General features: G+C 35.2%; 2 protein-coding genes across 13 annotated transcripts in view; one reads left to right on the forward strand and one right to left on the reverse strand.

Moving 5' to 3' along the window:
- The window catches only part of ESF1 (ESF1 nucleolar pre-rRNA processing protein), a 67,413-nt gene extending 52,425 nt beyond the window's left edge, over positions 1 to 14,988 (reverse strand). The window contains exons 1-7 of one of the 2 annotated variants that reach the window (XM_040447723.1): positions 14,884 to 14,988; positions 12,879 to 13,555; positions 7,413 to 7,807; positions 6,506 to 6,619; positions 3,724 to 3,824; positions 2,540 to 2,692; positions 281 to 395 (exon numbers count right to left, since the gene is read on the reverse strand). In XM_040447723.1, the coding sequence (XP_040303657.1) occupies positions 281 to 395; positions 2,540 to 2,692; positions 3,724 to 3,824; positions 6,506 to 6,619; positions 7,413 to 7,807; positions 12,879 to 13,512 (1,512 nt within the window). In that variant the 5' untranslated portion in view covers positions 13,513 to 13,555; positions 14,884 to 14,988. Of the gene's footprint in view, positions 1 to 280; positions 396 to 2,539; positions 2,693 to 3,723; positions 3,825 to 6,505; positions 6,620 to 7,412; positions 7,808 to 12,878; positions 13,556 to 14,639; positions 14,861 to 14,883 lie in introns of those variants that run through there. The other variant, XM_040447724.1, reaches the window with a different exon arrangement.
- NDUFAF5 (NADH:ubiquinone oxidoreductase complex assembly factor 5) overlaps positions 14,987 to 23,408 on the forward strand; it is a 26,253-nt gene continuing 17,831 nt past the window's right edge. For 4 of the 11 annotated variants that reach the window (XR_005782145.1, XR_005782146.1, XM_040447728.1 and 1 more), the window contains exons 1-5: positions 14,988 to 15,284; positions 16,278 to 16,318; positions 18,374 to 18,437; positions 21,033 to 21,080; positions 22,400 to 22,503. Coding sequence is in view for 8 of the 11 variants with exons in the window: in XM_040447728.1 (XP_040303662.1) it covers positions 15,039 to 15,284; positions 16,278 to 16,318; positions 18,374 to 18,437; positions 21,033 to 21,080; positions 22,400 to 22,503 (503 nt within the window). In the remaining 3 variants the exon portion in view is untranslated. Of the gene's footprint in view, positions 15,285 to 16,277; positions 16,319 to 18,370; positions 18,438 to 21,032; positions 21,081 to 22,399; positions 22,504 to 23,408 lie in introns of those variants that run through there. The other 7 variants (XM_040447729.1, XM_040447726.1, XM_040447727.1 and 4 more) reach the window with 7 other exon arrangements.

The raw sequence follows: 23,408 nt of genomic DNA on the forward strand, positions 1-23,408 counted from the left end.
CATATAACTTATTAAAGAACCTAGCTGAATAAGAATGTACGGGAAAGACAGAGGAGAAAAACATTTGCGGGTAAATACTCAAGCTTAAAGACATAACAAAAATTTGAAAATAGGTTCAAACAAATAAAAATGCAAATATACTTGTGTTTCCCTTCTACTTGTATTTGTGCATTAAAATTTTGAATACTTTCCATTTTCAAAGATGTTATAAGTAAATAATACACCAAATCTTTCCTTAAAGCAAGAATCCAGCTATACACTTTTAACAGTTAAGAAATACCGTTGAGGTTCCCATCGCAGCAGATGTGAAATATTTTGGTTTATATGCTGTTAAATCCACTTCTGAGGCTATGTCCTTGGGCTCATCATCAAAGGTAATATCATCTGGTATAAACCTAAGAAACAAAAAATAAACTTATTTAAACATATTCTGTAGTGATAAACAACCAGAGTTTAGATTCTCCCCTAATTAGTTCTAGTTTGTACATACATACCATATAAAAGTTTCTATAAAACACACACGTAGATGAGGCAAACAATGTTAGAAATAACCTTGGCACAAAATTTCTGAAATTCATAAACCATAAATCTGTAATTCCACTAAATTTGAATGAACTCTGTAGGTAGAAACCCTGCATTAGGAATCAGTTAATATGAATCAGGTGCAAACACACATGCCCCCCCGCCCCCCGCCATGTTTCAAAACGACCTAGACTCCTGATGGCACAGTCTTGGCTTGTATATGGTATTTTGAAGATCAAATAGAACTAGTAATGGATAAGAGTTCTAAATATAAAGTATCAAACACAGAAGGTGTCAGTGAAAATAAGGAATAAGCTTAAAATTAAGACTAAAAAATCTTCACAATATTATCTTACAATATTTTTTCATAAATAATTAGCTACTAAGTGTAAATGTAATTGACAACGCTTAGGCATCAGGCTAAAGAATAGGGGGGAAAAGCAGAGTTAAATAACCCATGGTTAATATATTTAGGTTTTGTAATTTATATAGATTTTGTTCCATACACAAAAAAAGCATATGCTCTGTAATCCACTAAAAATTATTTGTTGGTAGAGAAACAGATAATTAAGGTTCACTAGGTCTACACAGTATCCTCCTCCAGCTACACTTCTGCACAGATTTAGAAGAGAAATAGGTATCTGAAACCAATATTTTTAAGTGTTATTAATGTGCATGCATTTATATTTTTGGGCAGGTGAAAAAAAGTTTCTCTAGATAATTGGACAGTAGCAGAAAACTCAACTTTCTTTTCTGATGCATGCTTAACAAAATCAAACAGGGAATGTAAATTTTTTCCATGGTCACTGATCTTATTTTCTAGGCCTGCCAGACCTTATTCTAACATAGTATGGAAATGTCCCCAAACAGAACTAGAAAGAACAAAATGATCCCGAAAACAACATGTTAACATGAATTCGTAACATCCAAAGAGTTTGATATTCTAACAAATGTTTGGTAACTACTATTTAGACATTCAGAACAAGTACCTCCAACTGAAACTCTTAACATAAAAGAGAAGGAAACACTTGTCTGATGAGATAAGCCCTTTGTGTTAAATATGCAAACATACTAAAATTTTATTCCAAATTATCAATTCAAAAATTTTTATTTGTTTTTCTACCAGTCGGAATGCTTTCAAAGTATGAAAGCCACTGACTATGAATGATGCATTTTTTTTTGGAAATATTTCATTTTGAGAACAAAGCCTCTCACAAACCTGGATACAGAGAACTGATTTTTATTCAAAGTGTCATAGTAAAATGGTGTATTGGGTTCAAAAGGACTAGGCTAATGATAAAATGGTACAGTAGTTTAGTTTCCTGTTTCCTCAGAACTGGCATTTACAACCACCTAAGAGTTTTCAGCTCTGGGTCAGTGAAGCCTGTGCACGTGGTGAAAATAACGCCGAAGTCCAAAGACAATGCCGGCAACACCATTCATTCATTGAACAGCATTTATGGCAGCATTGTCCAATGAAACTTTATGTGATGACGGCAATCTGCTCTATCCAACATATGGTCTGCCCTATATCTACTCTGCATTAAGTACTTTACATATGTCTAATGACTAAGCAAATGAATGATTTTAAAATTTTTAAAAATTTTAAATAGTCAGATGTGACTAGTGGCTACTGTATTAGGCAGCACAGATGTAGAGGTACCAGTTTATTAGCAAATTCCTCTGCCCCTACCTCAATGCTTTTTTTTTTTAAGTTAATTCACCTGGTTCCTAGTTCTAAAAGAGAGTTGCAAAGAAAATATCACTACATAGAACTAAAAACATAGCCAGTATGTTTGAAATTCAGGATATAAATGCGGGGTGACTCATACATAATAGTTTAGCATTTCCTTGTTATAGTTTTCTTTAAGAGTGATGCTCCACAGGAGCAAAAAATCCCAAAGCAAAAAATCCTCTTTCACAACATGAAACAACATAAAATACTAGGAGTCTAATATTTTACTTCTTATAATCATATTGTGCTACAAGATAAAATCGGTAAGACATACTGGATTACCTTAGATCTATGAATGAACAACTACTTTCAAATTCCAGGCCGTCACAATCCTCATATATTTTGCCAGCTGTTTCAGGGGAATCACAGTCTACTACTGCATAATAGTACTTGAGTCGTTTGAATTGATAATCTCTCAGTTTTTCTCTAGAAGTCCTAAAAGGTAGAAAACTCATTAAGCTTAGAACACAAAGACTGATCTTCCTTTAAAAAATGAATGTAATTGTTTCAAAAAATTGTTTCATCCCAATCTATCTTTCTTTCATGACTCTGCCTTTATGGGCATTAATACTTAAGCTCATTTTATTATTTTGACAAGGCACAGACTAGGTATTTTGATTGAAATTTAGTGTCTAGAAGAGTGTAAGAATTACATATGGTTACCTAGAGTTTAACTCTTGAATAGTCATTTTTTTTATTTTGCTACCACATATAACCGCTCAAGTAAAACTGCTGAACAAGTTTATAATGTTAAATGTATTATATTAATATAATATATTAACATTAATACGATTAATGATAATTAATAATTAATGATAATATTAATAATTAAACATATTACAAACTATGCTAGGAAGGCATTAGTTCTAAGTACAAAGAAATTCCTGATCTGGTAAAATGTTTATTTCAGATTTATGTGTTGTCAAGTCTAAATGGTTGTAAGTTTAATTTCATTTAACATATTGAAACTCTTCATTGGCTCTCTTCTGCCACCAATCTTGTCAATTACCATTTTTATTACGTGCACATAGCTCCACCTAGTGGTTTAAAAATTACCTTAAATTTTTTTTCAATACTACATTATGATGATAAAACAATGTTATCACTATTTTTTTATTTAATCTCAAATTTACAAAAACTGTATATTTTGAAGGCAAATAGGGTTTCAATGCCACTATTATGGAAAGCAACATCTCAGGAAAAAAACAAAACTTATTCAGAGCAATGAGGCTGAGAAATGTTTTTCAAAACTGCAGTAATTTGTGAATACTGAAATGTAAATATACACACAAAATGTTGTTGGAATAGCGTGCCACTTCTGACAGACTTTAATCTGCTTTTGTAACCTGTTTTAACGATGAATGGCAGGCAGAGCATAAACTTTAGTTCCATTACAGTGACCACAATTCTGAGTTAGTGACATGAACTTATGAGATTTAATTTTATTGTCTATAATGGCTTAATACCAGTCCTTTTCAGGGGCATCTTCAGGTATACTTAATAACTCTACTGGTCCTTGAACTTGCTCTTCCTTCATCCTCTCCTTTCCAAATTCTGAAGGATATATCTAAAAACACACACACACACACACACAAAAGATAAGATAAGATCAATATATTCTTTACTTTTCTTACAATATCCGGAACTCCAAGAATTACAACTGAACTCAATGAAAACAGCAAGAATGACTCACTTCCAAACCTACTACGGAAAGCTAAAACATTCTGAGGAATCTCCTTAAAAATAGTTGTTTTGGTTGGAATGAAACAGATGTGGAACTTGAGAACAAAAACAGAGTGTCTCCTGCATACATCAACTAGGACAAGATGGTTCTGGAATCCAAGGGAAAAATAAAAGCAAAACAAGAGTCTAGGCACCCCAGGAACTCAATGTAAACACACACATGAGAAATGACTGTTGACGCAAAATACACAAAAATGATTACTGAAGGACATAAAACATACGTAATAAAAAATAATTTTGTAATACTCAAGTTATCTTTTAAGTCATATCATTTATCCAATATCCATTATTCAATGCTTTAAGAAATCCTTTAAATAGAGGGGCTCCTGGGTGGCTCAGTCGGACTTTTGTTCAGGTCATGATCTCACAGTTCGTGGGTTTGGGTCCAATGTTGGGCTATGCTGACAACTTGGGGAGCCTGGAGTCTGCTTCAGATTCTGTTTCCTTCTCTCTCGGCCCCTACTCTCCCCCTGCCCCAAAATAAATAAACTTAAAAAAAATTAAGAAATCCTTTAAATATAACTGAAAATTATCACATAGTTTAGATATAATCTTGGTATAAAAAAAAGGATTCACCCTCATTGGGATTTGGTACTATTTTTTTTTTAAGTTTATTTATTTTGAGAGAGGGAGTGTGTGTGTGTGCATGAATGGGGGAGGAAAAGGGAGAGAGAGGGAGAGGGAGAGGAAGAGGGCAAGAGAGAGAGAGAGAGAGAGAGAGAGAGAGAGAGAGAGAGAATCCCAAGCAGGCTCCATGCTGTCAGGGCAGAGCCCAATGTGGGGCTCAAACTCAAGAACCATAGATCATGACCTGAGCTGAAACCAAGAGTTGGACATTTAACCTACTGAGCTACCCAGGCAACCCAGGATTTGGTATTTTTGTATATTGGCTACTTTTGAGAGTCAAGAAATATAACTGTATTAATCTGTCTTGTTTGGATACTACTGGGCTTAATATATATGTTAACAAACTATTTTTTTTCAATTCTGTGCAATATGCAATTTATCAAATAGGGGATTTGAGTTTTTCCTATTAGTGTGAGTGGCAATGATAGGTTTTCACGTAGAAGTTTGAAATATATATGTAGTCACATCTGTTGATTCTTTTTCCCTTTTCAAAGTCTAGAAATTCCTAATACCTATTTCTTGAAACACAGATTTAATAAAAACACAATTCCATTTTATTCTGTTTCTGGGGTTTGATTTTTTAATTTTTTCCCATACTTTATCTAGAGTTTATTTTGGGCTATTATAAGGTAAAGATCTGAAATAAGCTCTTCATATAAAGACTCATCCATTTGTTCCAATATCAGGTATTCAAACTTATTTTGGTCTAAATTATAATATAAACTCTTCTATTTATCTATTCCATTCCATCTATTTGTCCCTCTATTTTTACCCAAACTTCTTAACTCACATAGCAATATAAAAGATTTAGATGTTGTACCTGACAGGATCCTTTTATACTGGTGTATTTTCCCAAAAATGTATTAGTCATTCTCACTGTTTATTCTTTTAGATGATTACTGGTATCCTTTTTCTTTACTTTCATTTGAACTGAGATTATGGCTGAAACTACACTAAACCTATAGAACTGACATCTTTAAACATTTAAACAGAATTATAATTTAGAGCTGTTTCAGGCACTACACTAAATACTAAGTGTGAGTTTCTTTTCATTTCATCCTTACAACTACCCTAGGAAATGCTATTTTTGCATCCACTGCCAGATGAGAGAACACATCTGAGAGATTAATAAAATGCCCAAAATCACATGCCATATATCAGAATCAAGATTTGTATTTTTTTTTAATGTTTATTTATTTATTTTGAGAGAGAGAGCATGAGCAGGGGAGGGGCAGAAAGAGAAGGAGAGAGGGAGTTCCCAAGCAGGTTCAAGCCTGAGGCAGGGCTGGTTCCCACAAACTATGAGATTATGACCTGAGCTGAAATCAGGAGTTGGATACTTAACTGATTGAGCCACCTAGGTGCCCCCAGAATCAAGATCTGCCTGCAGTCTGTCATACAACAAAGCCTAGATTCTTAACCATTATGCTTGCTTTCCAGAAATATGGTATCTCAAAATTTAAGTTTTTCAAATTTACCAGTGTTACCATTTCACAAATGTCACATGTTTAAGGGAATTCTTAAGGATTTTGTGTTTCTGCTGCTAGTAAAAATAGATTTTTTTTTCTTAATTGGTTAAGAATTGAAGAATGCAATTAAAAAATATTTATTTTATACTCTGTCCCTTTATTGAGCTTTATATATTGTAATAGCTTTCCAATTGATCTCTTTGGGTTTTTAAATTACGTACAATCACCTAACCCATCAATAGCAATAATTTTACTCCTTCCTTTTACGTTTGTTATACTGGTTTCATGCCTAACTACAGTGGACAACTGCCAGATTATTTTCTTTAAAAGGAAAAGTATGACTTAAAAAAAAAAAAATCAGATTCAAAATGTTTAGAAGTATTTACTTCAAAATGAAATCAATTCTCACCTTTACAGAAAATATAACACCTCCTTTAGGTTTAAATGAATTAAACAAAGCCAGCAAATCTTTTGCCTTTAATCTGTCCCAGTCCATGTTGCAAACAGCTAATCGACGTGTAATCTAAGAAATGAGAAAAATTAAATATTACATAACCTCTATCATTCCCAACACTTATAAAATATACAAAAAACGTAATGCTTTCTTTATCAATATAAGTATTTATCTAAATAGTTTCAATATGTATAAGAGAAAACTTTGGTCCTGAGAAACTTAACAGAAGACCATGGGGGAGAGGAAGTGGGGAAAAAAAAGTTACAGAGAGGGAGGAAGGCAAACCATAAGAGACTCTTAAATACTGAGAACAAACTGAGGGTTGATGGGATGGGGGGAGGGAGAGGGTAAAGTGGATAATGGTATCGAGAAGGGCACCTGTTGGGATGAGCACTGGGTGTTGCATGGAAACCAATTTGACAATAAATTATATTTAATGTAAAAAAATAAACAAACAAAAATAAAGATGATATTTAAAAAAGAAAAAGAAAACTTTGGTTGAGTCACACATGATAAAACTGTCAACAAACACTTTCTCTTATATGGTTTTTAGTTCTTGAATCAGAATACGATAATCAGCTGATTTTTTAATAACCAAGTTTGTTAAGCTATTTTGCTTCCCATGCATGAGCATGGAGGTTAAGTAGATTATCCCATATCATTTCTAATAGGTGCAGTAGGAACTGAAATAAAAACTACCAGCTAAAACAATCAATTCCATATCAAGAAGTTTTAATGAGAATCATCATTAAGAGTATTTACCAATAAATCTTTTCCCAATTTAATGACATCAATTCTACCATTCATAAAAGCTACTTGTACTGTGCTCATCACATATAATCTTATTTATTCAAAAGCTCACCTCATCAGCCCGAGGAGCATCTTTATCTAATTCTCTCCAAGCATGCTCAAAACCAGAGTCCTCTGGCAGTAAATCTGCCATATCTTCTTCATCTTCAGAACTAGTTTCTATATTTCCTTTACCCCTTGCAAGATCAGGACCACTGTCACTTTCATCATCATTCTCACTCTCCTCATCTTCATCCTCCTCCTCATCATTTTCATTTCCATCAACATCATCATCATCATCATCATCATCAGTTGAACTTCTACCAATGCCTGTAATTTCATCTTCAGATTCTTCATCACCTATTTCACTAGCACTTTCTGAATTTTCCTCCAGAGCATCTTTGTCAAACCACTTACCACCTGTCGAGTTTTCAAAACCATCACTGTCTCTTGCCATTAGTGAAACCACTGCAAAAAACATTAGAGGGAGAAATTAAGAAAATGTAAACACAATTAAATTCAAATCACGTTATTCTGACCTCAAATCCAGTAAAAGTAATTTCTATGAAAGAGACTTAAAAAACAAACCCTAAATTCAACAAAAGTTCATGCCTAAATTACTTGATAGAAATTTTGATATGTACCCAGATCATACAAGTAGATTCACATATTTGTTCAGAATTATGCAGTGCCTGCTGTGTGCTAGGTGCTCAATATAAAATCATTGGTAAGAGAAGTTATTAGTTAAGCGAATAGATGGAAGGGTCTGGATCAAATAAAATCAATCACATCCATACACATAAAGAGCTACAATAGGAGTCTCTATATAAGTGCAACTGAGTTGCTACTTGAAGGATAAAGAGGAAGTATTCAAGATTAATGAGGGAAATGCTCCAAACACCAAGAAAAATAAATGCAAAGATCCAAGAATAGGAAAAAGCTGGCAAGAATATATGGAGTGCAGGTGGCCAAGAGTCAAGTAAAAAATTAAACTGAATAGCGAGGTACAGGCCACGCTTTCCAAAAACCATGTAGAAGGTTTGGATTTTGTCATAAAAGCAGTGATAAGCTACTGCTATGCTTTCAGAAAGAGGGACATCATCAGATTTGCACAGTGAGATAGATCACCTTGACTATGCTGTAGAAACTTGACCAGATAGAGTCAAGAGGATATGATTAGAAAATTAGAAGTGTAGTACAATACTCCTGTCAAGAGATGAAGATAGCACTAAATTATTAGAAACAGATACAAAGAGGTTAATGGATTCACTTCAGAGTTTCGGAGTCAGGAGTTAAAATCAACAGTAATTAGTGACAGGGGCTTGGTATGAGGCACAGAAGTTTTAGAATTGTCAAAGATGAGTCCCAGCTTCTTGGCTTGAGGATGGATGGATGGATGGATGGATGGATAGATAGATAGATACATAGATACGTAGATACATAGATAAACATGCAATATTGGAAAAGAAACAGTTTGCTTGCTTGGTAGAGGTAGATCATGAGTTCAGTTTTCACTATGTTGAATCTGAAGTGCCTTGGAATCATACACGAGGAGATATCAAGAAGGCTGCTGGCTGTATGAGTTTACAGCTCAGAAAAGTTGCGTGCTGGAGATAAAACTTTTCACTCACTCATGTGTAGTGATAACAGAAGCTTGAGATGTGGATAAGATCATCTATGCAGGGCAAAACACAGGTTTTCTGCTAAATCTTGAACTTTGTAACTAATAGCAATACCATGAAGAGTGAAAGATTGTTTTTACTTATATTGGATTTTTTTTTAACCCTCATAACTCTGAAAAACCTCATTTTCTAGTTCTAAAGCAATTTATATGATTCTTTCTACTATGGGTATGTGTATGTTGATATACAGTATCTCACACATTTTATTCATCCTTAAGTTGGAGCTTATGTTTCTGCTTAAAGCTCTATTTGGAGAAATGAAAAAAATATTAAAAGCTTAATGCTTAGAATGAAATTCAAAGTTAGTTTTTCCCTTGGTCCTATAATCTTATAATAGTTATTCATTGACCTACTATTTACTACTTACTTTACTATGTAAATAAAAGGCATTGAACTCAGGAAAAGAAAAAGGGAGATGGCTTGTAACATGATCCTATGCTCCTGATTGTTCATAAGCCAAAAGAAATTTTTTATTGAATAATGAAGTTTTATTCTAAGGTAACACAAAAGAGACATCTAAATTTGCCTGCAGAGAGGTATTTAAGACAGGCTTCACAAAGATGCCATTTGATCTGAGACTAAATGAAAGAGTTCTGCTAGGAGGAAAAGAAATGGGCTTCTGTTTTAGTACCACAAGAGAGTGGGGGACCATAAAAAATAACTAGCCAGGAGATGTGAAAAAGCCAAAAAAAGGAATTATCATAAGTTCTGCATATGAGATCAAAAAACACCACAACAGTGAAGGAGAGTTACTATGAGGCAAGCACCAGAATTCACTTTTAAGCAACGTGCTCAGAAATAACACCTCAGAGATCTACCTTTATCTAATACTGCAATTATTTCTCAAGCATCAGTCATTATTATGCCATTTTCATGATTTTTGCATATCACTGTTTTTCACTAAATTGAAATCTTTTTTAATGAAAAAAAATTAGCTTTGTTCTAAGTATCTTTGATGTCACAGATGTGATGTAGTGACTCTACTTTCTCTTAAATAAATATTTATTCCTAAATACATATCTATTAACATAAAAAACTTTGAGTATCTTGTTACATATGCCATGTTTTCCCGTATGACAATGGTACATACATCACACTTTGTGTGTGATTTGGGTTATATAATAAATCAATACAAAAGACTTACAAAAGATCTAGTATTTTAGTATTTTTGATATCGAGTACATTCAGAGTACTGATTTATTCAGTAAATATTTGCTCAGAGCCCACCATGTATACAATACTAGATAATGTAGGATTATCTCTCTATTCCTGGATGGTACTGCTCTACAGTAACTGTAAACAGTACTTACCTTGCTACTTAAAAAAATGCTTTGTTACCCCCCCCATTATAAAAGTAATGAATGCTCATTGGAAAAATATTAAGATAATACAGGTTAATAAAGAAAATAAAAAGACTAGTAATTTTTCATGCAGAGATACCTGGATGGCTATTTTGGTACATAATTCCCTAAATCTGTTTTCTATGATGTATCCATTAATTTTTTTAAGTAGCTTGTCACACCATTATTACTATTTTGCAACTTATTTTTAAAGCTTCATATATCATAAACATTTGGATATATCACAATTTATTTAATCAATTTTTTATGCTAATTTTATGCTAATTTTACATTTTAAAAACAATGCTATAATGCATATTATTTGCACTTATGCCCAATTAAAATAAGTTCTTAGGAGTACAAGTGCTGGGCATCAACATATCATAATGACACATAATACCAAACCATACCTTCCCACATCACCTGTACCTTGCAGCACTTAAAAAGACCCCTGCACACAGTAGTTGCTGGAATAACTGACAAATGAATAATGAACAAAAGATGGTTATATACAAAGTCACTATTCCTTACTTACACCTAATGCCTTTCTAGACTATAGAACTGATGTAAATTACTGGAAGAAACATGATGGGGTAGAAAGAAAGATTCAAAGACTTGAGTCGCAGGCCCAGCTCTGTGTATCCTAACATAAATCACTTTAGTCTTGTTTCCCAATTAATCTATCCTAATTTCTCAAGCTTACTGAGAAAATTTAATGGAGATATATAAAAAGATTCTATAAAATCAATCCAAAGGATTATATGGGTATGTTTTATTAATCCAATGCCCCAAATCAAGTGAAATTTAAAAGAGGCTAGACTAACTTATCTCACAAACTCAGCATCAAACAAATCTTGCTGCTGTTCCTATTCTGATCTTATTCTCCAATTTCAATAACCAAACTCCTATCCCTTCTCCTTACACCTCAGTTTGCTGCCTGGTTCCACTACAAACGAAATGACACCCCATCCTGACCTCCTACTCCCTATCTAGAATTCTATCTAGATACCTGATACCTCCTACCTTTCCAATATAATCTCAGCCTGTCAAGACCTCTCAGGCTCTTCCTGGATGCCTATCCTCCTTGGGTCTCATAATCACAGCCAGCTTTGGGCTCATCTGAATACCAATTTTCAATTAACAACATCAACAACTGGCAACACCAACACTCAAAATTCCTTGCTGCTGGATGGGACACAAAATTTTAATAAGTAAACAAGTAGGCATGAACTAGAATCAGACATTTCTTAGTTCCAAACAACCACTTTTAGCTGTGTTATCCACTCACCCCTTTAGAGACCTTATTATCTAATCAAATGGGAATACTTATCTCTTCTGAACATATCCAACCATATCTTTGCTCAAAAAGTCCTTTCTATATAGAATGCTCTGGTCCCTCAATTTACTTTTTCCAAATCTGATTGTACTTCTCCTATCAATTTTTCTGGTTGCCATATCTTGAGCGACGTCTTCCTCTGAATTCTCATAGCCCTCTGCTAAATATCTTTTATACCACTTACCATTATTCTATCATATATTATGGACCTAATTTCTTCTACTTTAGATCTGTGGTGTCCAGTATGTACAAGCAGCCACATGTAGCAATTGAGTACTTGTAATGTGGCTCATTCAAATTTTATACTTGAGATTAGTAAGAAAATAGAATGTAAACTATATCATTAAACTTTTTTTAAGTTGATTACATCTTGAATGAACTTTTTGATGTATTAGGTTAAATATTATGTTATTAAAAATGAATTTCACCTGTTTTTTTTACTTCTTAATGTGTCAACTAGAAAATTCAAAATTATACATTTTTTATTAGACAGTGCCGCTTTAGCTGATGGCACTGCAGAGTTTAGCAGGGACGTTATTTACAAAAGAGGATCTGCAAAAGGCCAGGAAGGGCTGAAATCAAGGCCAAACTCCACTAACACGCTCTGCAGGCGTGTTGTGTCTGCTCAGGGGAAATAAACCTAACTGCTTCACTCAAAGCTGCTGGCCCTTACCAAACTGTGAGCTCTGGGAGCTCTGCATGTCTAAAAGGGCGTAACTTTTTCTAATGTGTACAGACATCATATAAGCTAGTAGTAGGCCTAAGATGGGGGCCCATATCTTACTCATGTTTATCTGCCACATTACAAGTTACTACAAGTAGCTGAATGAAGGATGAATGAGTACCCAACTCTACTAACCCTCTTCAGACACCTCTTCTTACTGTGTGATGACAACATATAACGTTTTACTTGGTTACAGAACACAGCTCTCACTAGTCCCCACCACAAATCACAATCATTGTGTAGCCTCAAGTTTTTCTCTCCTAGCAATTAATAACACAAAATAAAAAATTAATAATCATTACATGGTATTCTTTCTTTCATAGCTTTATCTCCCAAATAAGCATTTGATCATTCTCATTATACTATAGAAATTCTTACTACATGTCTCCTTTTTAAAAAAATCAGTATAAAAATTAGTAATGTAATATCAAAGTATCTGTAATTCTTTCCAACAAACCTGATAGCATTTCTCTTCTTGTCTTAGAGTACTTGAGCTTGGGAGATTTCACAATTTCAGAAACGCCCAAGTCTACTTTTCCTTTGGGACATGATTCTGTACTATGTTGAACAACGTTTTTTTTCCCTGTTGTACTTTTCTGTGTAAATTCGTCTCTGTTTTTCTTAGAACTTATTTTTGAATCTACCTTCTTAGATTTGCATGACTCTTCCATTTCCTGAATTCTGTCAGAGTTATCCAAATCATTTTTATCTCCAGAATCCTTTTGATTAATTTTTTTGCTTTCTCTCTTTTTCTCTTCAACTAGATTTTTTGATTCTATTTTGTTGTTAGTCTGGGGTTTTTTCTTCTTCCTTTTCTTTTGGTTCAATGCTTTATCATCTTCACAAGATAGATCTGAATCAGAATCTGAAAGATCATAAAAACGCTTCAAGTCCTCTGTAGTGCTGTGGTTGATGGGGCGTCCTCTTTTATCCACAGCATAATTCAACTTGAACCTTTTGTCATGAAACATTGCTCGAAATCTCTTGTCAATTTTGACTTTTCGATCCTTTTCTGGCATTTCCCAAAATCTTGGGTCCTTTGTAACCCTCCTAAACCGCTGGTCACTCATTATTTCTTCTTTGGATGCCATTTTTAAATGTCTGACTGGACAAATGCTTTGAAGAAATCAAACACTAAAAAGCAAAACAAATGTTATAATAATGAAGGATTAGTAATACAAGATGCTTTGGGAAAAAATACTAATTCACAATATATTCTAAGTTAAACGTACACAAAGTTAACACATCCAATTTCATTTCCCAAACTTATTCTTAGTCACATGCAGAAAAGCAAAAACAATCAGAACATCCTCTTTTGATTACAGAGCATTTGGAGAAACAAATTTAAGGCAAAAGCAAACAGAACTCCAGCGCTTTACAGAGGGAGGCAAAATGCTTACTAGCCAATTGGCTTAGTAAGCAAGCCAATGCTTACTAGCCAACTACTCAGAGTTTGTACATTTCTTTTTATATACCTGTACTTGTTACAAGTTAAAAGCTAATGTAATCAAGTTTACCAAGCCTCAGTTGGTCTCATTTGTTTCTTCACATTCTGGTCCCATTCTCTGTTAGTCTTCACCTCATGCTACTCTGGACAGCCCTTAATTCTACATGACTAGTGTCCTAACAGACCCAAATCAATTAGGTTTAGCTCACAAAGTTCCCTCTATGAATCCGAGCATCCTTCAAAAATCAGGTAAAGTTTCATCGTAGTTAATAAATTTCACTTCTTTCTATTTTTTCTTATTTTATAAGAACTACGGCCCAAACAGGCTGATTCTTCTTGAAACATACTAGACTCTGTAGGTGTGGGAGAGATTAGTATTGTTCCCTTGAAAATAGTTCCTAATGGTTTAACATCTCAATTTGCTTTTGCAGAGCTAAGAGTCATTGATTATTAAGAACAAAAAAGAACTAATCAAACAGGGTAGTGCTTTGTTTTGAAAGGCTTATTTTTTTCCTTAAATTTGAAAACAACTTTTTATAACCAGAAAGAAAAAAAATCACAGGTTTCAATGATGCATTTACACACTTAATCATTTAACCCTCTGAGCAGGTGGGAACGGAATAGCTGTTTCATCTAGTTATTAGGTGTAAGTATTAATGTTTACGCTGAAAGCATTCGATAAACGTCAGATATTCAGGCAGAGAAGGGCGACCTGACGTCACCTTCTGACCCCCACCTTCATTTCCTTAGCGCACTCTCTCCTGTACCCACGCTCTAACGCGGAGAACACCAGGGTGGTCCCAGAACGACGATCTCCTACCCAACCTTAAACCTCAGGGCACAGCTACGGACTGAGGTCCCTCAAAAGGACCCTGGGGAGGATCAAGGAAGTCTGAAAAACGAGACCGGAATGGCAAGGGAAAAGGGGGTAACCCCCCCGTGAATCCGAAGGAGACCCTGTCAGAGATTAGTTCGGGATCCCCGGCAGCCCTTTCAGACATCCAACCGTACTCACCTCCTCGTCGCGTCTCACATGCGACGCAGACCCAGAGTCCTCCGCGGGACGCTCCTCCGGGACGGCAACAGAACTGGTCCAAACTACGTTCCCTTTACCTCTGCGGCGACCCGTAGCGTAGGCGCCGGAGCCGCGGTGGCGCAGGCGCAACGTAAATGCGCCTGCTTTACCGGAGGGAGATGTTGCGGTTAGGCGTACTCTGTCTGTGGCGGCGGAGACCTCTGGTGTTTGGGGTCCCAGCAAAGAACCTCGGCCTTAGAAAGGTTGCTTCCGGCGTCTCTCCCCCGGGCAGCACCTCGCCCAGAGCCCTAAATATCTTCGACCGGGATTTGAAGAGAAAACAGAAGAACTGGGCGGCCCGGCAGCCCGAACCCATGAAGTTTGACTATCTGAAGGAGGAGGTGAGTCCGCGCGGCAGCAGGGGAAGGGCGACGCCGAGCTCTGGCTCCGAGTCCGGGGGCTCCGGCCAGGCCCCAGCAGACCCCACATCACGTGTGACCTTGAGTAGCCGTTCTGCCTGAGCCTCTACTGTAATCCCTGAAGGGTTGGACCGGGATATTTGTAAGCTGTTCATTCACTCACTCACTCACTCACTCAGCAAATATCGCTTGAATTTTGTACATGTATGTTATGGGCAGAGTAAGACCGCTACCCTCATGAGGTTTCATTCTTATGGGAGTAGATGAACAAGAAATGTAATTTCAGCCAAAGTAAGGTGAGGTACTAAAGTGAAGTGGGGTGAGGACTCCGATGGTCAGAGAAGGCCGCTCAGGCAGAGGACATGATGAGACAAGCTGAGATCTGGAGAGAGTAGCCTTGTAATCATAGAGAAGGACAAGTGTCCGTGAGGCGGGAAGGACCTTGTTGAGGACCTCGTTGAGGCCTCCAGTGAAGCTTCCGTGAAGAGGAGAGTGGAAGAGGAGGTCAGGCCGAGAGGACTCGTGTTATTAGGGCGGTAAGAGATGAGGACTTCGGATTTACTTGTCTAACTGAGCTGCCCATTCAGTATGGTGATCCCTGGCCCCATGTGGCTATTGAGCACTTGAAATGTGGCTAGTCCAACTGAGATGTGCTGTTAAGTGTAAAATACACTGGATTTCAGTAACTGAAAAAAGGATGCAAAATATTTCATTAATTTTTTTATCTTGATTACGTGTTGAAATTATAGTTTTGATATTCTGAAGTAATTTGCCTCAATCTGTTTCCTAGGGTAATTTAATAATTATGTTCCTATTTATAATTTGTGGTCAGATTGAAAATGGGATAGGGAGAAGTACTTATCAGCATGTTGAAACATAAGTAACCTATGGATTGTTGAATGCTGTAAAAAGAGTGTCGCTTCTCTGTTACGCATACTCGATTTATATACATCATTGCCGCTTGTAATCCTTCAGGTTGGAAGCCGGATTGCAGACCGCGTATATGACATAGCTAGGTAAGTGATGATTATCATAATAAAATACAATTTTTTGACTGGAAATTCAAGAGATTGAATGCTGAGAGCATAATGTATGGCAGAATCTAGAGGAATTTATTACCAGGATTCTCAATGTTAATCACACTCTAAGTCTTTCCTTTATATATGTACATATATATATATATATATATATATATATATATAATATATAGGAGAACAAGTGTTCTTTTTATTTCATTCTGGGGAAAAAAAAAAAAAAAGCACAACTCCTAGCTTCTCTCTGAGCCTGAATGACTGATCCAATTTCATCTGGCCAAAAGCCACTAATGAAAACATTGCGGTTAAATTGTTGGTTAAATTACACCAACATGGGATGAATTTATTACATTTGTCTATAAAAGGAATTTTATAAAATCAAAAACAGTAATTTTTTAGAGATATTCTTGCTACTTAGAATCTTGGTATGAATTAACTTCATAAGGTAAGAAAAAATGCTTCATTGTTACAAATAGTTACCCCCATTTCATCTGTTTTATTAGGAAATGAAACAAATAGTTCTCTACATTTGCTTGGATTTTAGGCCATTTATTAAAAATGAAACATTGAATTTTCTAAGTCAGTATGGATTGTACAGTCTTTGTATGTCTTAGTATGCCTTAGTACTGAGCAAAACATCGTTTACAGAGAGACTTGTGATTATGGCATGTCTTAAACTAACATTAACTCTTTAGAATTAAATCATTAAAAATACCAGTCTAAAAAAAAGTACCAGTGTAAATGTTCTTGAAGTAATGTTCTATTGTTACAAAGTATAGTTTGTATTGTCCACCCTGATCTTTTGTTGATTTTTAAAAACTAGCCCCGCAGATTATTAAATGTCTTATTTGTGGTATCTGAGGTCCACTTAATACTGTTACAACTTATGATAATAATAGCAACTCATAACCAACATTTGTTGAGCATTTGTACTGTGCTAGATACTTTCCATGCACCATTTCATAAAATTCTCTCGAGTGAAGTAGTAACTTTTCCATTTTATGGATGGGGAAACAGATTCAGTAAGATTAAGTCACTTGTCTATGGTCACAGAACCAGTACATTGCTGGCCCAGAATTCTAAGTCACATCTTTCTCATCCCAAAGCTGTGCACTTCAACATGTCACACTACCTGTGTTCACAGTCAAGATAGTGAGCATTTTGTAAATAAACAGTTCTTTCTCACACCAGTTCTCCAATTGTGTACTGGTGTTCTATATTTTTGACATAGGTTTTTGACAGAAATTGGAAAAGGACTCTTTTGGTTCCAATAGAAAATATGTTATTAATGGATGCAATTTTAAGTTTTCTTGTCACAAATTTTTGTTAAACCTGTGGATGGCCTACACTTAGATGTGTTAACTGGTGTGGTTTAGTATGACATTTATTTAGAGAAGACAACATAGCCTAGGGATAGTAGTTTTGGTTCCAGGATTCAAACTAACTGAATTCAAGTTCTGACTGCTGCTTATTAGTTGAGTGACCTTGGGTTGAGTTACTTTGAGCACATAGCACATTGCTTTGAATCTGGTAAGATTTTAGTAAAAGTTAGCTACTATTTAGTTGGTGTTTTGTTTTGTGTTTAGCTTAACATGTTAATAGTTCATGATATTTTACATGATGATTTTAAGTCACCTGTTGCCTCAACAAATTTGAGAAAAAGATAATTAGTAAGTTCTAAATAAGTATGCAGATATTCATGTTAATTTACATTAGCTTCTCTTCATTCTTTATTTGGATATATTATCAAATTGAAATACTCCTACCAAATTTGTTCTTTGAATTCATATCTTGGAGCAGCCTCATGGAAAGCTGGTTAACTGTGGGGTCCTGTGAATGTCTGTACCAGACAGACTTGCTCTTTCAATATGTTCTCTGGTAGAAATAGCTTGTGAGGTGAGGCAGAAAAGGCAGATAATATAACTTTTTGAAAGTTGTATTCATTAATATGTTTTTATTTAAGAAAAATTACTTCTTAATAACTGTTTTATGGACTGTTATTACAGACAAATCATAACTTCTGTGTCTACTTTTTAGAAAATTTTCCCTTGCTTTGGATGTTGGTTGTGGAAGAGGTTACATAGCACAGCATTTGAATAAGGTATATCTATTCAATGACTTAATTTACTTTAAAAAATAAAATTGGCTAATCTTAAAGTCTTCCTTAATTCAGCTTGTATCATATTTAGGTTTTGATTATATCAAAATTCCCAAGTTTTTTTTTTTTTTTTAATGGGAAACCAATAGTTGTTTTGTGTCTCAAGTATTTTTTTCTTAAAGTGGCTTTTCTTTTTTTTTTTTTCAATCCATTTTATACAGTGATTCCTACCTATAGTTTAAGTCTATGTAAGATATGTTGCTCTTCATTCCCATTCTGTGCAGATGTTTTTGATACTTCATATTAAAATCAGATCGACATTCATTTGGAAAATGTGATTGAACTAATTTTTTAGCTGGGAAAAATATTTTATCATTTGATTAGAAATCTTTGTGTATTTATAAGTAGCCATTATTAAGGCTTATACCATTTTATTTTGCATTTTCTAATTCAGAACATAAAGACATTTATTGTTTTAACCCCTGTATATATGATACTGTGTTGGACACCAATTAAAGTGGGCTTTCTGTGTAAAATCTACTTCGAAAAAGCATACACTTGGGCCAGGGTGGTGGGAGGGGGTTGTGAGAGGCTCCACAAACACAAACAATGCTCAGGCCAGAAAACTTATTCATTGATTCTTCTTGTGTCCTCCCCTCCCACATTGAATCCATCAGCAAATTTTATTTGGATTTCAAAATATATCCCTAACTACTACTTCTTACCACTTTCACTGTTATCGTATTGGTCTACACTGCAGTAGCCCCTTAATGACCTCCCTGCTTCTACCTTTGCCCCCATTCTCACAGCAAAGTAATCCTTTTAAAGCACAGGTCAGTTCATTGCCAGTCCTCTGCTCAGAACTTTTGGCTTCTTATCTAACTCAGTAATAAGCCAGTCTTAATCCATAAGGCCCTCAGTGATCTGACTCCCTAACATGTCCCTGACCTCATTTCCTTCTCCTCATTCCTTACTTTTCAGCAATCCTGACCTTCTCAGTGACTCTCAAACTGGCCAGGGCTTTGCATTATAGTTGTTCTTGCGTTCTTCCCTAAGATATCTGTGCGGCTTACTTCCTCGCCTCTTTCAGGTCTTTGCTTAAATGACCCCTCATCAAAAATTCCTTCCCCGACCATTCTATAAAATAAGGTCCCCATTCTCCGCTGGGTATTTGCCTTATTTGTTTCCACAGCACTTTTTAGCACCTGATGTGTTTGTTTATTTGGTGTCTGTCTTAGGGAATGTAAACTCCATATACTTGCTCATTTTTGGTCACTGCTAAATTCCCAGTACCTAGAATACACAATGAAGATTTATTAAATGAACATTACATGAATAAATGCAAAGTAACTTTGAAGTTATTCCCTCACTGACTGGAAAAAGTCAGGGGATGTGGTGGGGCAAGGAGCACAGGCTATTCCTGTTTTAGATTTGCTGAGTTTGAGGTAACAGTGGACTATATTAGTGTTAATGTCTGACAGGTAGTTGGAAATGTGTACTTGGAATTGGGGTGTTGAGGTTAAGAGCATTGCCTTGAACTTGGGCAGATAGGGATTTCAAATTTAGCTCTGCCACTTGGCAGTTGCACTTGGGTAGTCAGCAGTGGCCAGGTAATGATAGGGTATCCTTTCAAGTTGTGGCCAGGAGGTTCTTTAAGAAGGGGGTGTGCATGAAGTGGAAAGGATTGGCTTCTTTAACAGAGGAGGGGAGGACTACAACAGAGCTGGACTTCAGACAGGTCAAGTGAAATAGGACTTGAGAGGAGACACACTGTTGTAGTTGATTAGGTTGTTAGTAATCTTTATAAATAGCATGAGCAGGGAGAGTAGGAATAGATATCAAGAATTAAGGAGAAAGACATTGGTGAGAATTAGAGTTGCAGATTGCAGACAGAACAACCAGAAGGTAGTTAGAGGTGAGGAGATCTTTCCAGATTGGGAGGCTCATGACTGTTTCGAGGTGAGGGAAAGAGACACAGAAGAGATAGATGAAAGATTTGATAGAGATGGTGATGGAGGGAGCAGGATCCTGTAGAAAAGAGCATAGTGGAAAGTGTCAGTCTTAGGAAAGAAGTGGTGCAGTGCTTTTTCCTTTTGGAAAGAAGAGGGGAGACATGAAACAGGGAAAATAAAACCAGCGAACCCCTATCCCCCCCCCCGCCCTGCTCCCAAGTATCTGTGTTTATTAAGTCTTTTCTTTACTCTGTGTAACTCTTTGAATGAACAGCTAAAAGAGGGAGGAAAACTATCCAGGACTTCTGTGGCCCAGGAGCGGGGACCAGTTCTCAGCACACATAAGTCTTAATCCTCTGGAGTAAACTCAGGATGTTGATTACTCACACCTGGATTGTGTATTTTATTAAGTATAGTTAAATGTATTAAATATAGGCATGGTTGTTTAAATTTAAATCTGTGTAACTTACTATGTGTTATTAAAGCTAGTTGTGTACTATACTGGTTTTACTGCAGGAAAATACCCTTACAAAGCTAAAAATTTACCTACGAATTATCACTTTCTCCTTGAGCAATTTCAGTAGTTATTTTGTTTTGTTAGTAGGCTTTTGTTTTGTATTATCTAATTAATTTTATTCCATTGCAGGAAACTGTTGGAAAGTTCTTCCAAGTAGACATTGCAGAAAATGCGTTGGTAGGTAGCTTTTTAACACTATTGATTTTTGATCTCTTGGTTTTATTTTTAGTTCTTTATTTTTATTTCCTTCAAAATGAAAATAGCTTTATTGTTTTTTTTTTTCTGATTATAAATATAACACATAAAAAAATTAGACAATGGAGGAAATAGAAAGGAGAAGAAAATATCACCCCTGGTCCCCACCATTCAGGGACAACCACTGTTGACATTTGGGTCTCCACCTTTGCAGATGTATAGCTATCTCTACAATTTTATACAAATGATATAATGATAACATGCCGTGCTTTTCACAGGATATCATTCTTTTATATCAACGAATGATATACATACATACAAATTCCACCTTTTAAAATGACTAGATAGTATTCTAATATAAGAATATTCCATGGTTTATTTGGCTAAATTTCTATTGAAGGACAGTTATATTTCTAGTTTCTTAATAACCAACACTGGGAAGAACATCCTTATACAAAGAAACTTTGTACATTTGATTTATTTTTCTCTCTGGGAATAAATTCCTAGTAGTGGAATTTATGACTCATCGATGTTCATCTTTAAATTTTTTATATACATCTCCAGACTGCCGTTAGAAAGATATAATATTGTATGAAAGCACTTTTTTCTCCTGTTTGGCAGCACTGAGCCAGTGGATTCTGTCTTTGTCAGTTTAATAGGCAGAAAGTAGAATCTTACTGATATTTTTATTTGCACTTTGATTATGAATGCAGCCAACCGGCTGTTGATGTCTTTTGGCTATTGGTATTTCTTAATTTGTGAATTTGTAAGTAATTTTGTGATGTGCCTGTACCTGCATTGTTGCCTTAGCATGTTCTTATTGGGGGGAGTTTGTAAGAGTTTGTTTTGGGGGGATATTAATTTCATCATCTGTGTTGTAAATATTTCCCAAAGTGTGTTGTTTACATTGTTTATGGGTTTTTAGAAGTTTTTGATTGGTTTATCATCGTGTAGATTAGTCTTTTCCTTTATAGTTTCTGGCTTTTGAGTTATGCTTGCTTAAAATGTTTCCACCTAAGAGTATGAAAATGTTCACCCCTATTTTTGTCTATTACTTTTATGGCTTAAGTTAGGCCACTGAAACTTTCAGCCTTCTGAGATTTGTTTTAGTGTGAGAGAGGATCCTCTTTATGTTTTTCCAACTAGCCAGTTTGTGTCATTTAAGAAACACTTCTTGAGCTTCTCTGTGACTCTGGTTTTAAAAGGGATAGAAACTGCCAAATAAATATAACGTTGACTTAATTAATGATTGTATTAGTAATTGACATTCTATATGAATGTGTTTATTTTTTAATCACTAGAAAAATACCTTAGAAATGGAAATCCCTACTGTCAGTGTTTTAGCTGATGAAGAGTTCCTTCCCTTCAGAGAAAATACATTTGACCTGGTAGTTAGCAGCTTAAGGTTGGTAATCTGTTTGTACTTCTTCAAAATGTATGTTTTAAATAGGCAATTCGTGCTATAAAATTTTAATTGTTATGAGATAAATAAAATAGCTAATAGAGCAAGTTTTTTTTTTTTTTTGTAATGTTTATTTATTTTGAGGTGGGGAAGAGACGGAGAGAGAGGGAGAGAGAATCCCAAGTAGGCTCTGTGCTGTTAGCGTGAAGCCAACACAGGGCTCAGTCCCACAGTGAGGTCATGACCTGAGTGGAAATCAAAAGTTGGCTGTCCAACCTACTGAGCCATCCAGGCACCCCAGAGTAAATTCTTAATAACCTTTTTTAAAGTCACAAACCAGTTTTCTTGGTTTATAAACAATAAGATTTCTTTGGTAAAGAATTATAAATTATATACTCTCTAGTGGAGATAATATGATATAGTATCTTAACTTTTTTCTCCCCAACTTTTTTCAGCTTGCTAAAGCTAATCTATGATAGAAGGATTTTCCTTCCTAATACACGTTACTTAGTATCAATATTAATGGAGGCAGGAGTTGTAAAGAATATACTGGCTCCAATATTCAAACGTTAGAGCCCTTACAAACTCATTCTGGCAAATAGGGAAAAGCTAGTATTTCCTTCAACATCAGTTTTTCTTCCACACAGAAATATAGTCCCGAAGGTTTTTTTTTTCCATTTGTGCTTCCTACTGTGGCCCTCCACATTTATTACATAAATATATAAATACTTATTGAATAGATTATAATATACTAGGCTCTGGCTACATTCTTTTGGGGAATACAAAAATGAACCCAGACAGAGATCCTGCCCTCAAAGAACTCAGAGTCTAATAGAGAAATTAAATATTCCTTTTATTTAAGACTTTTTTTTTTTTTTTTTTTTTTTTTTTTTTTTTTTTTTTTTTTT

The sequence above is a fragment of the Herpailurus yagouaroundi genome, unplaced genomic scaffold (assembly GCF_014898765.1).
Source record: "Herpailurus yagouaroundi ecotype Mexico unplaced genomic scaffold, PumYag 196, whole genome shotgun sequence".
NCBI classification, from domain to species: domain Eukaryota; kingdom Metazoa; phylum Chordata; class Mammalia; order Carnivora; family Felidae; genus Herpailurus; species Herpailurus yagouaroundi.